Raw genomic sequence first — 18,536 nt, forward strand, 5'->3', positions numbered from 1 at the left:
AAAGTTTAAGTTTCAAGACTTAGTCCTTACACTAACAGGCTAATCAGCTTGTTACATCATTTGTTTTTAGTCTTTTTGTGTCTGTGTCCTTAGAAGGGCTTGTTCCCAGTGTTTCTTGCCTTTGGCTGATGGTTGCTGGGGATAGGTAGTAGCTGTGGCAGGCTGGGGTCTGTCAGGGCAGCAGAGTCCTCCAGCAGGAGCTGTAAAACCCAGTTTATCCACGGAGACAAGGAGATCATAGAGCAGAATTTTTCCTGTGACCTCTTGGTAAATAATGAATGGCAGAGCCCTACCTCTTTGGAATTGCTTAATTGAGGCTGACAACTCTTTGTTGTATTACAGGATCTGGCTTGTCAGGAGAATTTTAACTTATTTATGAATATTTCATTAACCTCTAAAGACTGGCTGTCTAAAATCTAGCTCCTGCCAGGCCCTGTCCTGGTAATGCTGTGTTCAGTGCTAATGTCATCATTGCACATCCAGTACACCTTTCCTCTGAGCTGGGCCTCACAGTTTATTGTTGGTGGCAGCAAGAACATGTTCACCAAAGGTTAAAATGCCAGGTTTGTGCTTTGGCACAAGAGTTGAGCATATGGTATTTGAGAGGGAATTGCTGTTTGTCTTTTATTCTGTGACTGCTGCTGGCAACTGAAGGTTCCTGCAGGCATCATCCCAGAGGCTGAAATGGGCAGAGCAGTCTTGGCAGGGCCCTGTGACCTTTGGGTTTTGGCACCAGGAGAGAGATTGCTCACTTCTTATACATTAAAAGCCCATTGCTTTTTGTCACAGGCTAATCTCAGGATGGGTCATTTAGCTAGAAAATATTCAGCCTGCTCTACTTAACCTGTTCTTTGGGCAGGGTTTGGGGAACAAGGCTTCTTCAAGGCTCTGCAGCTTCCTTTAAAGCAGCTGGGAGGCCCTGTCAGGAGAGCTGCTGCTTTCACACAGCTGGGCCCCTTGCCCCATCCTCACATTTCCCAGCTCTGGGAGTTCAGAGAGCAGCTTTAGCAGGCAGCTCTGCTGGCCCCTGCCAGGATGTGCCAGCAAACAGTGCTCCCAGCTGTAGTGAACTGCAAAATTGGTCTGGAGCTGCAGAAGGAGAGAGAGGGCTGTTCCTAAAAACCCAGGCTGTGTGCTGTTCCATGTGAGCAAGAGAAAGAAGATTAAGTTCAAGCGCTCAGTGAAGGCTCCTTTGCTCTCTCTACTTTATTAAGCGGGATTGATTCCACCGTGTTTATGTTAGGAAACAAAGAAACAAAAATGGATGTTGGATTCCTCTCTCCCCTTTGATCTTCCTAGGTGCTTGGTAACTGCATAGATTCTTCTCTGACTGTTTATTATGTGATGATTTTTCAACGAGAAAACTGATGGAGGGAGTGAGAGGTGCGATTACAAGCTCCTGTTTGATAAGAATTCTTGACTGAATGCTCAGGAAACTCCTCGAGGCTATATTTTTAGGAAACAAACTGTATTCAAACTCTGCACAGAGGAGGTATGACATCTTTGCAGATTTATTTGTTGCTTTGCCTGTAAATTATAGCTGCTAGAAGACTTGATTCTAGCAAAATATGCCTGTTCCTGCATGAAAGAAGTGATCTGTGTGATGCTCTTCTCAAGAGCAGACAACTCCATTGTGCCAGCACCACAGCCACACTGGGCAGGGATGTGGCACATCCTGTCTGGCACCTTGACAGGTTCCCTAAGCAGGCTCTTATTCTGTGTTTTGCTGTTCTAACCAGGAGTAATGGGTAGGAGGTGTCAGCTAGTTAAGGCTAATTACTCCGGAGTTGCCTTCTCTCGGTGGACACCAGCTGTTTTGTTCTCCCTGGCTGGGAGGAGCTTTCGGTACTAATTAAAGGAAACAGTCATCTACACGCCTGGTGGAAGTGGTGGAGCAAGGCTGATAACAGCAGAGAGCTCTGAGCTGAATGAACATGGAAATTAGGTGATCCTTCTTCAGAATGAGCTGTTAGAGCAAAGAGAGGGGTTTGGATGTGGAGCTGTCAAAGGTGTTTTGCTGTCAAGCAGTGGCAGTGAGGTCTCAGCAGTGCCTGCGAGCGTGGGCAGGACAGGCTGAGAGGAAGAGATTCCTTGTCTGCTCCTTTCTTGGAGTGAGGGCTGAAATGTGTAATTATGCTTGAATAAACTCATAGGTTTAAATTAACATCTTCAGTTCCCCTGTTCAGTGTGTCTCTTGTACAAGATGTTTGCTCTTCTTCCCCATGAACTTTCCAGGTTTGTTAATTTTGAGCTCTGAGCCAGCTTCCATCCATCTGAAGTAGTAGTAGTGCTTATTTCCAGCCACATCCTACACCCATCCCAGATTATTAAACAGAAATAAATACAGCACCAGGGAAGGTGGGTGGGTGGGGATGGTGGGCATCTGGTGGTGTTGGGATATGAGAAGACCCTTGAGAGGGGCAGGAGTCACAGAGCAAAGGTGTGTTGTAGGTGTTTGGGGAAGAGTTTGTTGGATGGGTTGTGCAGGAGGAATTTGGGGCTTTGGGGCTGTGATGTGATGGTGATTCCTTCTTCACATGCTTGCAGCTGGACTGGCAGCTCAGGTTTGGGCCATTTTGAGACCCATGTGGCACTGGCCTCATTTTGCAGAACAGTTTCCTGCCATACCCTGTCCTGCTGTGATTAGGTATGGAAACCACAGAGTGGCTGGTTTAAATGGGCTGGCTGTGCATTTGTCCTCTTGTTCCTTTGCAGCAGGGCTGAGCCTGTCTGGAGTTTCCCCAAGTTGTGCTGGTGCCACACAATGTGGAGGGGAGGTGTTGGAAGCAAGCTGCAGGCTGCCTGAGCATTGGGAATCAGAGGGGAGAGAGGTGAATGCTCGTTAACGCTCCCTTGGGGTAGATGAATTAGTTAATGACTATGCTGTGCTTTGAAAATGCAAATGCTGTGTCAGAGCTAAGTCTGATTATAATAATCAATCTTCCTTTGGAGAGGGTGCTGGGTATGAGGAAGGGGGAGAGTGATGAGACTGGGGCTGAATTTTTAGATCACAAATCTGCATTTCTCTGCTGTTCTTAAGGAACTCAATGTTGCCTGAGAGGTCAGCAGAGCTGAGGAGGGGGCAAAAGGTGGGTTTGGGGAGGAATCATCCTGGCAAGCACCAGTGGGCCTTGGCAGGCTGAAGTGAATTTTGTCCCTTCTGATTGCCCTGGCTGGAAAGGGAGAGGTTGTCATCTGCTCCTGCGTGTGAGCTCCCCCTGCTAATGGGAAAGACAGAAACTGCCTCATAAGCAGGGTCCTCCAGGGATGGGGGAGAGGGGAGGGTGGCTGCTGCAGACGTCCAGCCCTGACAGCTCCTTCTCCCCTGGCACTCCGTTCGTTTGGAGCGAGCGTTCCCAGTAATTACACCTCTTAATTTAGGAGAGCGAGTGGGAGAAAGGAATATAAATTTGTGTATTAACTTTAGAGATTGGAAATAGGGCAAGTGAACCTTCTCTCTGGGAGATTATATTTGGAAATGAAATAGAATGACATTTGGTATAAACTTGAAAAATTGCTCTCTTTTTACTGCAACAGGAGGAGAAAAGCCACAGTCCAGACTGTATTGGAGAGAAGCAGAAGTCAGCATATGTCCATTTCCCAGTGTGTGTGTATCAACAATAATATATATGCATGAGTACATCTTTAGGAAAGCGTTTGCTGAGAGGTTGCTCCTAGCCCTGACTTCTCAGTGATAAAAGCACAGCAAGTTTGTTACAGATGGTGGAGCCCCTAGAGATCGGTGACTGTGATCCAGCCAGCCTTCATCTTCCAAGAGAAAAAAATAATACATATTCTTTTCTTCAGACAAGTGAGAGATGGGCACTTCCAAACCACTTTTTGTTGAATATCTAATTTTCTTTGGCTTTATTGCTTTTGTTTCACAATGGCATCAAGGTTTAATTTTCCCAAGAAAATGTACCAACTAATCCTGGACTGCTTAGCCTGTTTCTAAATGGCAGGCAATATTTTGTTTTACAAATACTGTCCTATTTTTTGAAGAAGTGTAAAGTTCACTAGGAAATTTGGTGAGGCTTATTTCTCCCTCTGTGTTCTTCTCTGCAGATGTTTTGGGGGATCAGCCCTTTGGAATCCCAGTGGGATGGGCATATGGAAGAGATGGTGGTGCTTTTTTTTGCTGAGCAGAATGATCTCTGAAGTGCTCAGCATGGTGTCTTACTTTGCTGTGGTATTGCTGGACACCAAATTAAACTCACTGGTGTTTCATGTACATTGGATTTTTGATGCCAGATTTATAAGCTTGCAGACAACACCAAGCTTGCTGTGCTGCCTTGTGGGAAGAGGCAGAGAAGCTCCTTAGTCTGCTACATCCAATGGAGAGAAGCACAAATGGCACCACTGCCATGTCAAGGTGCTGGTTTGCCTGTTTTCAGAGCCCAGAGCATGGATCACACCCGGGGTCCCCTTTCTCTGTTCTTGTCTATTTTAGCCTACACTCTTCCTTTCCAAGTCTGCTTGGTGTTCATACATTTTAAATATTTATGTACTGAAATAGCTCCTTGAATTGTGTTGAGACTTGTAGTCCAACACAGCCTCTCAATTCACCTTTCCACGCTGGCTCTGTGCAATTCAGTTCCCATTTATCTCTGCTGTTCAAAATCAGCTCTTTTGCTGAGGAAGGCCTTTCAAAGGATGTTGCATCAGCCCATTGTTAAATAAACCTTTAGACATTTCTAATGGATTCAGCATTTCCTGCTTTTTACAGTTCCAAAAATGCTGAATGACGTGCAGACACACTTCATCAGGATAAGATTGCTGTATCAGCCCCTCACTAAAATGCACTCATTATTCAAATAATAACTGTATGTCTCCAGCATGTGTTCTGTGAAATGTGTGTACATGATGTGGGCGAGTAAACCAGCCCCCATTTTTTTCTTTTTTCAACATGCAAATCCTACTTTGGCAGTGAGTTGAAATACTTTGGATTTTGAGTCCTTTACTACCCAAAATGAGTCACCTGAACAGAGATTTGATCATTCTTCTGGGCAGCGTGTTTAAAACTTTGAGAAGTTTGTAAATGTGGTTTTCAAGGCTGACTGATCTGACCTTTGATAAGCCTCACTCTGAAGATGGGGTGTGGACAGCAGTGGTCAGTGGGAGGCTCTGGGAAAGCTTTTCTCCATCAATGCTGGAACCTGCTGGAGTTGAGTTGAGGAACAAGAGGTCCATGGCATTGCAGAGACTCAGGGTGCTTGCTTGGAGGGGACAAATATGGGTCAGAAATGACAAATGCCAGAAACATACCAAGAAAATCAACTCTCCAAAGTTCTGTTTCTTCTAGCTGTCAGGAGATGAATTCATAATTTTGTTTTTCCTGTCATCTCATATGTCTTTAAAGAATTGCTACAGAAGAGAGTATCAGGGAGGAACATATTTCTTTCCCTGCTGTGGGTGTTTGCTATGTTATTAACACTTGGAGGAGAACCACCTTCTTGGAATCTTGTCCAGGCAGGTTTAAAAGTAAGGCTGAAAGAAGAATGATATTTCATATAATTAAATACTAGATGAAAATGAAATCTATGTTCTTCCTCTCTTTCTCCCTTGGTAAATAATGATGGCAGTACTTACTTTGGAAAAATTATTTGCACTTCTTCTTTTGGGGCGCTTGCATGTTTCTGAAAATGGACATTCTAAAATTAGTCTATATCCTGTATGTGTCCTGATCACTTTTTATTGAGAATAATAAAGCTGTGCTGGAATTCATGCTTAAGAATTGAAAGAGATAAAATAGTTCAGGATAAATGGGATTACTTTAGGTTGAGAACAAGGGGCACCATTATATTTTGAGAGGAGAACAACACATCCTCAAAATACTAAGTACCTGTTCATGTGTTTTATTCAACCATGGGCACTCATATTACTCATTATTCTGCCTTATCATAAAAACCTTAGGTAGCTTTAAAAACTATTAAAATAACAAGTTGCTAATGTGTTCTGTAGGGTGGGAATAGCACTGTGGGTCTGATCCTGGGTGATATAATCCCTGAAGCTCTTGCAGTTGAGGTAGGTCCTTAGGTCCCTCTTGTGCAGCTTTCAGGACAAGAAGTACAATGCTGTATTTTCACAACAATGTTCCCTGTCTGCTCTCAATGCCAGTTAAAAGAGCAAGGCTGACCTGGCTCGTTTGGCATGGAATGGGGGAATGCAGCAGTGAGCTGTAATTTGAGCAGCCCTTTTCCCCTCTCTGCTTGGTAATGACTTCTACTAGTTTAATGTATTCAAAGCAATAAAAGTTTAACTCAGCCAGTCACATAAAATTATTGATAAAAATTGGAAGAGTTTAGTCAGGAATAGTGAGTTGGTTCAAAAAGCATAAAATGCTTGCTGAAAGTGGCATCTGGTGAACAAGAAACCAGGACTGGAAATTAATTTAGGAGAAGGGATGTGATGGGAATTAGGCAGGGAAAGCAGCAGGAGGGGTTTGGCTCTTCCTTTCCTTATGGTTTCTTGAGTCTGTTCTTCAGCACAAGTACTGAGGACAAGCGGACAGGAAGGGACAAACTGGTGGTGAATTATTTCATGCTCATCACCCATTCCCAGAGCTATCCTGAGGCTGTGTCAAAGGGAATGATCTTGGAAAGCTCCTCACCTCTTGGGCTTTATCAACAGATTCCTTATTTTTACCCATTCTCTTAATTCTTGTTTTGTCTTGCTGCTTGCACTCTATTGCCTTCAGAAAAGCAGAATTGGGTCCCAGGAGTAATCCACTCCATCTCATCTCAATTAACTGTTTTTGTCCTGGAAAAGACATTAATAACATAATAATAAATAGCATTTTTAATATCTGAATATGTTAATGTCTTTGGTGAGATTGGCAGTAAGGGATGTTTTCCTAATGACTGCTAGAGATGAAACCTAGAAAAAACGCATTTTGAATGAAGTATTTAATACCTTAGTTGCTTTACTTTCTTATTTCATCAACAATTAGTGAGCTCTGAATGGCAATAATTTCCTGTGACACAAAATTGTGTCTTGGCCTGAACTTTAAATTCTCCAGTAGTTTTGATCCTAGTTCTGGGAAGCAGGTCTGTGTCAACATCTCTCTCCTCAAGCCAGTTTCATCTGTAGTGATATCATTGTGTCCTCCTGTCCCTTCTCACCTCAGGCACATCAGATTTTCAGCCCTGGGAGTCTTGGTGCTTGCAAATTGAGAGGACATAAAAATGAGATAAAATGCCCTCACAGCCCATGTGCCCTTTCCTCCTCATTCTCTTTCAGCAGCTTATTCTTAGAAACCCAGCAGAATCTCATCCTGAGCATACCTGGCACTAAATTTGTGTATGGAGTGAGATGCTTCTCACAGGCTCACTTGTGTTCACTCTCCCATCTCCTTTTCCTGTCACACACTCTGTTTTTTCTGTGCAGCCACCACAAGAGCCCCCAGATCCCAAGAGCAGATTCCTCACCCATCTCTGTGGAATGTCCCCCTGTCCCCTGAGAAGGTGACAGTGATTTATCTGTGTGGGTGAGCAGGTGCCGCGTGGGCTTTGAGGCTCTTGAGCCCTCTTAGCCAGTGATAAATAACTCACCAGCCCTTCCATCTTCAAGTTCTGCCCTCACTCAGCACAGAAAACATCCTCAAACTCCTAACAGCAAACACATCCAGGCTGCAGCAGACATGGGAAACAGGAGGCATAATGAGTGTTTTCCTGCTAGAAGTAGGTTGGAATTGAAGCCTACTCCTCATCCCAGTACCTTTTATTCACATTCCTGGAATTATCTGGTGTGCTTGCTTTATCCCCAGCCATCTGTGATGGGCTGAGCTGGGAGAGATAAGCTCAGTAATCAGAAAATTGAGGGAAGCATTTCTGGCTGTGATAATCTTATCAGGCAGCTAATATGCATTAACATTTGTACAGCCTGATGATGCAGGTGGGCCTTTGCTTATTTTTTATTCCTAGATGTTTCTTGACAGGCAGGGGGAGAATGCAGGGCTTTTTGGGGTGTCAGGGGGAATTAGCTTAAACCATTTTTTGGTGCTTTCTTCTGCTCTGTTCCTTTGGTGTCAGAAGGGGGTGGGAGCATAATCCAACCATCTATTATCTGCCCTTTTCCTGCCAACAGCACTGCCATGCTCTGCCTGTCTTTTCTGTTAAGTATGGAAGGGCAGAGAAGGCAGCATGTCAGAACTTCAGTTCTGTCTAAGCAGTATGACTGCCCATGACAAGATGCTGCTTTTTCTTGTAAAATTGGAGAGTTTCTGCAAAAAGCTTGCAGAAGTTTGCCCTTGCAATGGGATTTTGCTCTACAAGTCTAATCTATGCTGTTGCAGGGAATGGTGTATTAATGGATTATTTCCCTGATGCTGAGCGCTGAACTCTCTGTGGTCATAAGTTTTGCATTTATAATTAAAGCTGGATTGCTTATTTTTTTCCTCCTGGGTGAAAAAATATAATTTCTGTCAACAGATTTATTAGGGGAATTAGTCGACAGGTGGTGAAAAGACAGATGACAAAAAGAAGTCCAGAATCTCAAGGATGAGTGTGTGAAGAAGGTCTAAGCTGGGAGTAGGTGTTGGAGCAGAAGTTTGAGTATCCTCTAGGTAGTTTGTCTCTGCTTACACTTCATAATAAATCATTTTCTGAGAGGTTTAGAAAGAGGTAACATATGGAGTTTATCAATCTGTGTGTTGTCATGAACTCTGAATTAAGGATCCAGACTGCTACAAGTCAGAGAGTCTGGGAATTGTAGAATCTGGGTAAGTTCTCATGTCTGTAGAGTTTTGAAATACTTTCTTGTGAATTCCTACCCAAACAAAGCCAGAGGCAGAAAATATTCTTAATTGTTTGTTTGTTCAGCCAGAGCTACCTGAGCAGCTAGAGCTAGAAGTGTATATTGGAAAGTGCTGGAAATATTCCCCAGTCTTTTGGATTCAATGTATGTGTCTCAGAGTTGTTGTGGACAAGACAGTGTAATCCTGTGGTTCATTTCTTCTGAGGGGGAATTAAATGAAGTTGAACTACCAATGCTGAACCTCAGGTCCCAGTGAGCTCCTAATGCCACACAGAGGCTTCTGCATCCCATTATCCATGGGGGAAAATAGGGGAAATACCTGAAAGAGAAGCAGAAGCTTTGCTAGTAACATTCCATTTTCTGTGTCTCATCTGTTGTGGAGAAAATGTCAGGAAAGACAAAAGGAATTGCAAAGGGAAGGGGAGTTCTGTGAGGTTTTGACATCCAACACAAGAGAAGTTGTGCTTCACATCCGTATCACGAGAAGTCTGACCTGTGCAGAACCTGCTGATTTCCTGCTCTCTTTGCTGTTTGTGTGCCCTTAGCAGTGCTGCAGGAACTAATGCCTTTTGTCTCCTGCAGCTGGAGGTGGAGATGAAGGTCCTGAAGTCTCAGCAGTGCACGGCTGAGCAGAGCACTGTCATCACCAAGGAGGAGGTGGACACGCTCAGGTAGGCAAGGCAAGGGAAAGGCTGAGCTGATTCCTCTCTTTTTGGTGGAACTAATGAGAAGGGAAATGCCTGGGGTAGTTCCACTGCCTGCTATGGTTTTTGTCATCACCTGGTGGAGCAGCAGGTACAGGAGCTCACCATGCCATAGTGCATGAATTTTATGTGTGTAGACTGCCTGTGTCTATAGGCAGTCTATACACATAAAATTCATGCACTAAAGCATAAAGTTCAGGCAATGGGGTGATGATCAGGACATATTTTCCTTGTGTTCCTGAAGTAGGATGTTCTTTTTCTGAGCACAAGTTTTACTTTCTCACCAGTTTTTATGGACGTGAGAACCCCATGAAGCATTAGCAGAAACACTCAGCTCATGATCTGTCCTGCATTTAGATACTTTATAAGCTTTGCTATCTTTTGGGAGGCTTCAGGCTCTTTTCTTCTGATGTTTGGGGTCTTTTGCTGTCAGTTAATTCATAAGTCTGGCTCCTGCATCACTGTTCCCCCTCTTGACTGATTTCCTGTGGAAATAGCATTGCTGTTTATTTGTTATTTTGACCAAATCTTGACTGTAAATACAGGATCTGTTGGCATGTGTGTGAAGAGGTTTAGAATCCAGCTTTTGTGCTGCTGATGCCTGTGTAGCACTGGAGATAAAAGAGGGATGTTTCCCCTTGTGCATTGCTGGAGATGGCAGAGGGGTACCTGTTGTGATTCAGTGAAAGAGAAGTTACAAAACACCATTTCAGCAGAGGATACATGAGCACGTACAAAAGCTACAGTGAAGCTAAACAACCTTTCCATGTATTTATTAAAGCTTTTATAGCTTCCATTGCAAAGCAGGTGACACAATAAATACCGAGCACAAAAAAGTTCATCTGTTTCTGAATGTTTAATAAAGTTTCTTTTATTTAAGTTGGGCAAATCAGGTCCTCACAAGTACTCCTCCTGAGTATTTTATTCTCAGCTGATGTAAGACTTTGGCTGGACTTTCACTTCTTAATTCTTTTATATTTTCAGCTCCATCACAATAAAGTGTGACTGCCTCATAGGACTGAAAGCAAGGTTTTGCAGCAAGCAGAATTTGCAGAAAGCAGAAATTACTGGCCTGTATGTTATGGCTTTGCTCTTGTGCTTTGCCTCTGGAGCTTGTTTTATGGCTTTGAAAGCCCAGTTCCATAGCAGGAGGGAGGTGCTTGAAAATAACACATGTTCAGCTAAGCTATTCCAATACATTTTAGGGTTGTACACCTAATATTGGGGACTTGCTCCTGTAGTTCCCTCAAGGTGCTGTAATAGTTCTGGAGGCCCAAGGCATACATCTCCTTTTTTTATTCTATCATATGTTTGAGTTCTGCTAAAGGAGAGAATGCTATGACTTCCCTTTTTCAGGGAGATAAACCTGTCTTCATCAACTTTTGCCTTTTGTGGGGTTTTTTTTAGCTCATTCAGGCTTTTCCTGTGCTTGGACACACTGGACCCTCTGAAACCTGAGGTTTACACTGCTGCAGGAGTATTCAGCACCTCTTTGGCAACATTAAACCTGTCACTCCTGATTAATAATGTGCCTGTGTATCAGTAAAGCCAGCAGCCTGTCTGCTGTCTTCTGGGACCTGCAGGTTTGCAGAGTTTTTCTACAGTGCCTGCCCAGTCTCTCTCTCTCTGGTTGGTGTTGCTGCAGCACCCTTTCATCTGGGAGATGTTCAGGCTCGTTATTTTCCCCTCCAAGACTCATTATTTGGTGTTTAGCTTCCCTGAACAGCATTTACTGACTGTTACCTGAGCAGCTTCAGGGGCAGTGTGTGCAGGGGGGAGCAGCTGGACTGCCACTGCCACAGAGTCCAGACCACACCATGGTGGGACAGGCTTGTGGAATGGGGATGGAGATGTCTGGCTCTGCCCTGAATGAAAATCTCTTTCCTGGGCAGGGATAAGTGGAGCTCACAAAAACCTGCTTGTTATGGGATTGTGGTGTTTGATTCAGCTCAACAGCAGCCCTAAAGCTCCTGGTTCTCCCTTTTTGTTTTTAAGGAATTTCTTTGATTACTAATCTCACTCTCTCCTCCTTTCATGAAATGGTGTCAAACCTCTCAGGCAATGTCCCAAACCCAGGCCAGTTCCCAGTGGGGTGGTTGATGGTGCAGAGCTGTTTTCCAATGATGGGCCATACTCTGAGGGCTGTTTCAGCAGAGGCCAAGCTTCTGCAGTTGTCTCACATTGATATTTTGGTTTTTCATCTCTCTTGCTCCTGAAGCTGTGGGTGCATAGCAGCCACAGTTCCACGTTCTAATTCCAGACTGGCTTTTCCTGTCATTTTTTACTGAACCATTTTGGTCTCATGGCTGATTTAAATACTTGTCCCAGGCCCTGATGCTGGTTATTTAGTTACAGAGCTGTTCCACAAAGCTTGGATTTGTTTGATTTTGATCACCCTTTTCACTGCTCAGCTCTAACAGTAAATGCCTTGGTGCAAAGCATTTTCTTTCTCCTGAATCCTTCTTTGCTGGAGCACTGCAAGCCAATCCCTGCTCCTTTCTCCTTACTCTTGGCTTCTATTACTGCTTCAGACATCTCTATGCACTCTCAGGCACTCCACATCTGAGTGGAGAGAAATCTCAGAATTGACTCCATAAAGATTTTTTTTCTTATGTTTCTAGACTTAAGCAGTCAATGAATATGGTTGGACTTTATTTTGCATTTTCTGAGCATTGTTCAAGAAACTGGGCCAAGTTCTTTCTTCACAGAAGAGGCTCCTTCTCAAAGGAACACAGAATAAATCACTGTATTCTCCCAGCCCTTTGGAGCTCAGGAAGAATGTGCTGTGATTCACATCAGAACACTCCTTGTGGCTCAGCTGGATGTGTCCTCTCCATACAGCAGCAGTGAACTGGGTGGGTGTGATTAAAGAACAGAAAGGGTTTGGAGGAGAGCAGGGATCAGAATGGGAAGGGATTAGGTCTGCTGTGCTCATCCTCCTCCCGTGACCCTCAACAGCATCAGTTCACTCAATTTTCTGTAGCTGCTAAGGAGAACAACACAAACTCCACTGTCACTCCTTCCTTCTACAGCACTGCCAGAAACTAATTCTGGGAGAAAACAAGGGGAAGAGCACAAACTTCCAAACTGGAAAGTGAGGAAAGAAATGCCACAGTTTATGAGGGAGTTATTTCCATCTCTGTAGCTTGTTGTAGTCTTTGAAATCCTGTAACCTACAGGATGGCCTGTCAGCTGCTCTGGGCTGAGCCCAGCCTCCCCTGTTAACTGCTGTCATGAAGGAATGTGAAAAATAGCAGCCAGCAAGAGAACGTGCAGAACAGGAATGGACTGTAGAGCCTCCAGGCATTTCCATATAGGCCCTGTGGCTAGGAGCTCATTTCTGAAAACAAAAGCAGGGGAGACATAAAGGAGGGGAAAAAAAATCCATATTAATCCTTTGAATCTGTATTTACCTCCTGTGAGTGAACGAGAGCTTTTAAGAAAAATACCTTTTGTCTCATTTTTCTTTAGTATGGAAAGTAAATTTTCAAGCCAGAAACTTGAAAGACTTTATCAGTTTTTCCTCCTTCTCTTGAGAACAAAGTGCTATTTCGTCAGACCTTTCATAACTTTAAATGTGAAACTCTCTCCCAGCACCATCGTTTCTGGAGAGACAATAAAAGCAGTGCTAATGCTGTCATTTCTCACACTTTTTGCTGCTCCCTCTGAAATAATATTTGTTTATATTCTGCAGATCCTATGAAAAGAAACAGTGGTCAACCCATTGAGTTCCTGCTCTGTAGGGTACAGCATTTGGGCATTAGCACCTTTTAGAGGGAAGGTGATAACTGAGCAGAAGCTGGTATTTCAGAATCTATAAATAAAAGGAATATATTTTAAAAGGACTTCACTGAAGACTTAAGTGGCAACAGCTGAAGGACCTTTTCATCTGGAACAAATCTGAACTTTTTCTTTCTCCTGTCAAGCTGCAACCCCAGTAAATCCTAAATGTTTTCTGTGGATTTAGTGACTGGGTAGAGTTACAGTAATTCAAAAGAAATTCATGTCCTTGCCAATGCCCATTAGTCACACTTGCTGAAATTCTGTCTGCTCTGCTCCTAACACCATCTCAATGCCATCTGGATCCCTTAATAGCATCTTCCCAACACATACGTTTTGTGCTCCATTCAGTATTTTCCTGTTCTGCAGTGGCTTTTCCACATGGCCTTGTCCCCTTGGCAGATGGGGCCTCTGTGAGACATGTCCTCATTGGTGATCTCCACAGGCAGCCACATAACACAGCTGAGAACATTAAAAACCAATAATACCGGGATAAAAGGGTGATGGTGGGGGGAGTTTCCACTGGTTAATTCCTCTGAAAAGCTCTGGATTCAGAGAGACTTTTTGGAGTGCCTGGCTGCCGTTGAAAATCCAACAGATTGCCCCCGTTTTTCCTCTCTGAGCTAGGAGCAGCCTTGTCTCACGATCTCAGGTTTTCAGACAGACTGAAGACACACAGTGGGATGTCTCCTGATTCTCACAAGTGTCATTTTAGGAGACCTGAGGCTGTAGGTGGGTTTTTTTTTCCTCCTTCTCCCTTCTGATTTGAGATAATGAAACATGCAGTAAAAGCAATATAAAGCTCAGTTTTTAAAAGAGGGAAAATCCATGAGGCTGAGCAAATGCCAACGAATCTGTATTCTTGAACTAAATTTGATCTTGTGAAAGGTTGTGGAGGTGGCATCAATTTACCTTATGCGTGTGGAGCCTTCAGCTCTTGGTTGAGCTGTCTGATACAGGAAAATCTTCGAGACAGGTGAAGAGATTGTTGCCAGAGATTAAATATTTTCATGTTTTCAAACCCCTGTATGGAGAAGTGAATGAATTCCTCAGAAATTAATTCAAATAGTTTCTTCCTGTATTATGAAACTTGACAATGGTGTTGGTATTTCAGAAAATAATTGATGTTCTTCCTTCCTTGTGGCACAGGGCTGGTTTTAGAATATACACCAGCTTTTAAGGCCAGGTTGGATGGGGCTTCGAGGAATCTGGTTTAGTGGAAAGTGTCCCTGCCCATGGTGGGGAGGCTGGAACTGAATGATCTTTAAGGTCCCTTTTAACCATTCTGGGCCAAAAATTGAGCTGGTAGATGATTGTGCTGTACCCAGGTCTTTCTGAACCCTGCTTTTCATGGTGCTCACACGGATTTGTCTTGGGTTGTTATCCCTACCTGCAGGTAACTCCAGTATGTAAAAAGTGGAGGATTGCAAACTGGTGATAAAATAGCATCACCTCTCTTGTGCAGGTATTCCTGGAGGCAAAAGGCACAAGGAGTGTGCACCAAGGCTGCCTTTGTGTCTGCTGGCACATCCCAAAGCAGTGCACAACCATCCCTGTATGTGAACTTCATGAAAAAAAATCCATAAATGAAAAAAAATCCAAGTGCCAAACCAGTAAATATTTTTCAATATTTGACTTCCATATTTTAACCACCAGCTGCAAATGCTTTGCTGTGTTTATATATAGATAGGATTTCCCTTGCTTCTCTCTCTTTGCCATTGGGAAGGGTTTCCCAGGGGGCTGGGAAGCAAAGCTGGAATAGCACAAACTGTTTGCTAATGGCTCTGAATGTTTTCCCACTGGAGATCCAGGACACTTAACAGTGTTAAAAATAAGATAGGAGAGGGATGAATGGTGAGAGCACTAGTCAGTCCCAAAATCCTCTTGGCACAAAAGTTGCAGAAATGTTCTTGTTCCTTAGTGCAGAGGAAGCAGCAGGTTTTGTCTCTGAAGGAGAGCCAGGGAGTGCCCCTGGTTCAATGCCCAGAGCATGGGACAAGCCCTACAGCCCTATATTGTGCCAGGAAAGGAGGATGCCCCCAAAGCTGGGACACTGGGAAGGAGCAGACACCTGGGGGATGAGCCCAAGGCCATGCTCAGGGAGGAGATGCTGTGGCCCCCAGCTCAGGAGTGCTCCTCAGCCTGTTGCAGGTGGTTCTGGAGAAGAGAATACTCCAAAATGACCCTAAGGGGCTACAAGAGAGTTGAAGAGGGACTTTTGATATGGCATGCAGTGGTAGCACAAAGAGAAATGGCTTCAAACTGACACAGGCCAGGGCTAAAGGGGAAATAAGGAAGAAATTCTTCCCTGTGAGAGTGAGGAGAGAGTTGCCCAGAGAGGCTGAGGCTGCCCCATCCCTGGAAAAGTCCAAGGCTGGATGGGGCTTGGATCAAACTGGGATAGGGGAAGGTGTCCCTGCCATGGCAGAGTGGGGAACTAAATGTTTTTTACTGTCCCTTCCACCACAAACCAGCATTTCAGGATTCCGTGATATCTGCTGCCTGACTGGGAGTGCCCCGGGCTTTAAATCACCGTGTGCTCAGCAGCGAGGCACAAAGGGCACAAACAGATTATTGAATCCTAAAATTGCAGGTGAAATAGCACAAAAATGTAATGGCTTGAATCTACCCTCATTACAGCTGTGTCTCAGGTCCTTGGGAAGAGTTTTCTGGCTGCTGCTGTGAGTGATTTTCAAAGGGCAACTGAGAGGCCTGATCTTAAACCTCCCCACCGAGACAAGTTCTGTAGGCAGATAAAGGCAGCATCAGAGTATTTGTGAGTCTGGATGGGGAGAAATTTGTTCCCAATTAAAATTCAGCATGTCAAGGATGGAGAAAGCACTGATGAGAGTCCTGTGTCTGGCTCTGACCTTTCAGGAGCTGCTGCACTGTTGTTCCTCAGAGAAGAGTGTTGCTCTCCTCACGGCCTGGTCTGCAATCCATTTAGAAATGCATCGTTAAAAGCATTAATTCCACTTTGAATTTCCATTTTTCCTGACCTTTTCAGTCTCCTGCTGCAGCATCCTCCTTCCCCACTAGCTTGGTGTCTCTTTTGAAAGTTATTGATGATATTTTTTAATGGTCTGGACAGCGCTAAAGCTGTTCCTCGGCATTTTAGAGGCTTCCAAGAGCAGGAAAAATGAGACTTTATAATATTTGAAAATTGCCAGCAGGGGTCAGGCTTACAAATAATTTAGGCAATCCAAACTGCATATTTATAAAGGAGACATTTCTGTGTTGAACATGATGTAGATCAACCTGCTTCTGTGGAAAAGTTTGGAACTGTTGCCAAATGAATAGGAGAGATTACTTCTTCCTCGTACCTGAAATTGCTGTTGCATAATTTTGGGATGTTGGCAGATGGTTGCATACTTTATTATATGGTGCAAGGATTTTCAGCTTAATTTAGATAATTTAAAAGTATTAAGCAAGTTAATTAATTTTTAAGAATATTCTGAGAAAAGGCTCCTGCGAAAATTGAATCCAAAGATCAGTGTTGTTCTGTATTAGTTGCACAATTAATCCCAAGAAGTTAATAAGTGGAAGGGGAGAGTCTTGAAGGAGCATCAGGATTTTGTTCTCTGTACTTAAATGCAAGCTAAACTTTTGTATCCAATCTTTTATACATATATCTCCTGGCTAACAACTTTGATAGAGTTCTCTGGAGGATTCACCAATCATTTGTCTAAGGCTGGTATGGTTGATCTAGTGTATTTGACCTTTCAAAAAGCTTTGAGCCAAAGGTGATAACGAAGCTTTGATGGAATAAAAAAGGAGATTCTTTGTTGGATTGATAAGAATGTATAAACCCTGGAGGTCTGGCTGTCCCAGTGTACTTTCTGTGGGGGTGACCAGTGGTGGGTGCCCATGTGAACAGCACAGAACATCTGGATACCTTGCCAGGAGGCTCTCCTGGATTCCCTGTGCCCTGTCTCCAGGATTTCCTGAGCCACAGATAAGGCAAGATATTTTTTACTTTGTAAAACTTAATGCATTTTTCTTCCGTTAATTTGCTTATGTAATACAAAGTTAAAATATGGAAAATCAAAGAATAAATGTTTTCACAATGCTGAAGGTTTTTCCACTAGTTCCTAGAATGGTTTTGATTGGGAATTAGGAACTTGTCCAACACAGAAAAGGGGTTTGTGAGTAGTGAGGTGGCAGAGTTTGAGATAATATGATATTTTTCAGCTTATCAGAGCATTCAGAATTTCAGAAGAAATCTCAGGATGCTGCTTGAGATGGGAGATGAAGTTGCATGTCAATAATTGCCAAACCCATGCACATAAGAGAAAACACCTTTACTTTTACTCCCACAACAGAGAGCTCTAAATGAGCTGTTGTCATTCAAGTAAGAGATCTGACATTATTGTGAAGAGCTTTCTGAAAATATCAGGTAAGTGCTCCATAGTTAAAAATACAAATAGAATACTAGAAGCTGTTGGAAAGAAAGTTGAGAATAAAGCAGAAATCCTCACTGTATCACTGAATATGTCTGAGTAGCTCTTTGTAGTTCCAGCTTATTTCATGTCAAAAACTCTATATAAAACTTGAAGGAACAAGGAAGAAAAATAAAAATATGGAAAATCCTTGGTGTGAAGGAAGACTAAACTGAGATTGTCCAGGAAATAATAGAGGAGATCTGTACTGTGGTGTGGAGACAGAAGTGTGGTACAATTATTCACAACTTTTCACAGCAGAACTAACGGGCACTCAGTGAAATAATCACATGTGAAGTATAAAATAAACCGAACTAATTTTTCATACAGCACATAATTAAATTGTGGAACTTACTGCCAAGGAGTATTGTGAAGGCCAAAAGTATAAATCAGATCAAAAAGAGATTTGATGCCACATGGAGGTTTTAGCTGCTGTTGGTTATTAAACATGATGGTCTAGACTCAGTCTGTGGTTCAGAAGGTATCCAAGCTGAACTTCCTTTATGTTCAAATTGTGTATTTTTAATATACTTTTACAAATTACAGTTTCATCGTATAAGCATGTCACTTCTAACCATATGTTTTTGCTACCTCAGTACTGAAGTTTTGTGGTGCTGAATGCAGGAATAATCTGGTACCGTTTTTGGTTTCATGCTTTACTAGATTATTTGTGGTGGGACTGTGCAGGGACACCCAAAGTCAATTAATTTTCCCTTCTTCTGCAGGTTGAAAATTGAGGAGCTGGAAGCTGAGCGCAGCAAGCTGGCAGAGGAGAACAGATCTCTGGGAATGCAGCTGGAGAAGCTCACTCTGCAGGTAGGAGTGTGGAGGTCCGGAGCAGCTGGAGAGCCTGGCGTGG

General features: G+C 43.4%; 1 protein-coding gene across 6 annotated transcripts in view; it reads left to right on the forward strand.

Annotated features, from left to right (window-relative positions):
* Positions 1-18,536, forward strand: part of MAD1L1 (mitotic arrest deficient 1 like 1) — a 347,684-nt gene that overhangs the window by 175,371 nt on the left and 153,777 nt on the right. For all 6 annotated transcript variants that reach the window (XM_059484718.1, XM_059484720.1, XM_059484719.1 and 3 more), the window contains 2 exons: positions 9,337-9,425; positions 18,403-18,493. In XM_059484718.1, coding sequence (XP_059340701.1) covers positions 9,337-9,425; positions 18,403-18,493 — 180 coding nt within the window. The remainder of the gene's footprint in view (positions 1-9,336; positions 9,426-18,402; positions 18,494-18,536) is intronic.

This window comes from Ammospiza nelsoni, chromosome 17, assembly GCF_027579445.1.
Source record: "Ammospiza nelsoni isolate bAmmNel1 chromosome 17, bAmmNel1.pri, whole genome shotgun sequence".
NCBI classification, from domain to species: Eukaryota; Metazoa; Chordata; class Aves; order Passeriformes; family Passerellidae; genus Ammospiza; species Ammospiza nelsoni.